Below are 2,774 nucleotides of genomic sequence, written 5' to 3' on the forward strand. Positions count from 1 at the left end.
CATCTGCAGCAGCATCTGCTGCTGCTGTTTGTGCAGAGTACCGTAGAAGGGTACAGCAGCAGCTGCAGGAGACAGCTGCAGCTGAAAAGGACAGCTGCAGCTGCAAAAGACAGCTACAGGAGACAGCTGCTGCTGCATGCATCAGCATCTGCTGGTGCATGCATCTGCTGCTGCTGCTTCTGCTGCATGCATGCAGCAGCAACTCAGCCGCGGCCGCAGCAGCCAGTAGAGGCGCGCACAGGCTGTGTGGGGCCAATGCGAAGGTTCTGCTGCTGCCTATTCTGCTGCTGCCCAACTTGTACACGAGCCTTTATCTCCGATGCCATTATATGGAATGCCTGCAGCAACAACAGCAGCAGCAGCAGCAGCAGTAGCTACATAACCACCATCACCACTATGAACAGCAGCAGCACAAACACGCCTCGCAGCACCAACAGCAGCAACACCACCACAACCACCACAAGCACCAACAGCAACAGCAGCAGTAACAGCACTAACAACACCAGCAGCAACAAGAACAACAGCAACAGCAACAACAGCAGCAACAACAACAACAACAGCAGCAAGAGCAGCAGCAACAACAGCAAAAACAGCAGCAAGAGCAGCAGCAACAACAGCAACAACAGCAGCAAGAGCAGCAGCAAAAGCAGCAATACATATACGTACCTCTTCAACATTTTGTGCATTTTTTGCCGAAGTTTCAATAAATCTTATATTGCATGCATCCGCTAATTCTTTTCCTTCTTCGTAGCTCACAACTTTTTTTGCTGTTAAGTCTGATTTATTACCAACTAATAATTTGCTTACTCCCTCAGTAGCATACCTATACACAAAATAAACAATAATACATACATACACACAGATAGTTAGCTAGCTAGCGAGCTATATAAGTGGCTAGCTGAATGGATAGGTGACTGGGTGGCTGCCGTAGCGGTTTAGCTAGCTGGCCGTTTATCTAGCTATCTACCGGCCTACCCAGCTAGCCAGTAACCTAGGTACCCATCAATCTACCTAGCTACGTAGCTACGTAGCTAGGTAGCTACGTAGCTAGCTAGCTAGCTAGTTAGTTATATAGCTAATTATATATAATTAATTTACCTTTCTATCTCATGCATCCAATTTTTTACATTAGAAAAAGATTCACGATCCGTTACATCATAAACAACAACTATGCCGTGAGCACCGCGATAGTAAGAAGACGTAATTGTACGGAAACGTTCTTGACCTGCTGTATCCCACTAAGGAAAAAAAAAGGAAAGAAAAAGAAAAAAAAAGAAGGATAAGATATTATTCGTTATTTTATCTACTATTTTATTCATTTATTTATTCATTTTGTTGTTTTATTTTCTTTATATATCCGTGTAGGTATGTATGTAGGTGTATATGAATGTATGTAATGGAAGGAAATTGTGGGGAAATAGAGGAAAAAGTGACACAGAAAACAAGGAGGTAGCAGCAGCAGCAGCAGCAGCAATAGCAGCAGCAGAGGCAAATGGATAGAACCAAGAGCAGCAGGAAGAAGAAACGCATCGAGAGGAACAGCAAGAAGAGCAGCAACAATAACAGCAAGAACAGGACCAAGAGTAGAATCAAGAATGGGAGCAAAAAGAACAGGAATAATAGCAGCAACAGTACAGCAGCAGCAGCAACACAGCAGCAGCAGCAGCAGCAGCAGCAGCAGGAATAGTAGTAGGGGGATTTACGATCTGTAGCTTGACAGTTTTCCCGTCTAAGTCGATTGTGCGGATTTTAAAATCGACGCCGATTGTGCTGATGTAACTCTCGGTGTACGTATCATCCTATCACACAAACCCTAAACCCTAAACCCTAAACCCTAAACCCTACACCCGAATAAACCCTAATAAACCCTAATAAACAATAATAAACAATAATAAACTATCTGGTGATAACAGGAGGAGGGTATGGGGAGTGTAGTCGGAGCAGACTAAAGCAGAGGGAAGGGTTTAGGGTTCTGTGTTTCTTGTGACTTGAGGGTTTAGGGTTTAGGGTCTCTTACAGCAAACCGCAGGAGCAAGCAGGACTTCCCAACCCCAGAGTCTCCAATAAGGAGCAACTTGAAGAGAAAATCGCTGCAGCAGCAGCAACAACAGCAGCAGCAATAACAACAGCAGCAGCTCTTATATCACATACACTGAAACACCAGCCGAGGGCCAACAGCTACAGCTCTGCAAACACGGACTGCTGATGCTGCTGCTGCTGCTACTGCTGCTGCACGAAGAAACGGGATTAAGAAGGAGAGCTCTCATATCCTCACTATTCGGGCTTCATCTTGAGGTAGGCTGCAGCAGGACCTAAGGGTGTATGGAGGCGGTTGGCAGCAGCTGCAGCAGCAGCACGAACTGCTACTGATCCAGGAGGAGAGAGGTGTCTTGCGTCTGCCCTAATTGCTGTTGCAGCAGCAAACTGCTGCAGTGAGAGAGAAGCGACAGCTCCTAACAAGATATGCTGCACACAGCCACGGATCGGGCGCGGTTTGTGGACAGCAGCAGCAGCAGCGGCAGCTGGAGCCGCAGCAGTCGCTAATGGCAAGAGGAAAAAATACTGTTTTGATGCTGCTGCAGCAACAGCAGCAAAGGCACCCGCTGCGTAGTTAGGTAAGACGTCCGAGCAGCAGCACCAAGGAGAAGCAGCAACGCCGCCGCAGCCGCAGCAGCAGCAGCAGCAGCAGCAGCAGGACAGCAGCTCCTTCAGAGCCTGTCAACAACAAGGGAGCGCTGAACTGCAGCAAAGAGTTCAGAAAGAAAGAGGGAACT

At 47.3% G+C, this 2,774-nt stretch overlaps 1 protein-coding gene across 1 annotated transcript; it reads right to left on the minus strand.

The window, feature by feature from the left end:
• Positions 1 to 203: 203 nt before the first annotated feature.
• EMWEY_00026080 (RAS small GTpase, putative) lies at positions 204 to 2,289 on the minus strand (the record flags this gene model as incomplete). Its single annotated transcript, XM_013478075.1, has 6 exons — positions 204 to 338; positions 667 to 823; positions 1,099 to 1,238; positions 1,704 to 1,799; positions 2,018 to 2,090; positions 2,276 to 2,289. 6 exons carry the CDS (start codon positions 2,287 to 2,289, stop codon positions 204 to 206), a joined length of 615 nt encoding a protein of 204 aa, XP_013333529.1.
• Between the last annotated feature and the right edge of the window lie 485 nt (positions 2,290 to 2,774).

The sequence above is a fragment of the Eimeria maxima genome, genomic scaffold, assembly GCF_000499605.1.
Source record: "Eimeria maxima Weybridge genomic scaffold, Emw_scaff280, whole genome shotgun sequence".
In the NCBI taxonomy this organism is placed as follows: Eukaryota; Apicomplexa; class Conoidasida; order Eucoccidiorida; family Eimeriidae; genus Eimeria; species Eimeria maxima.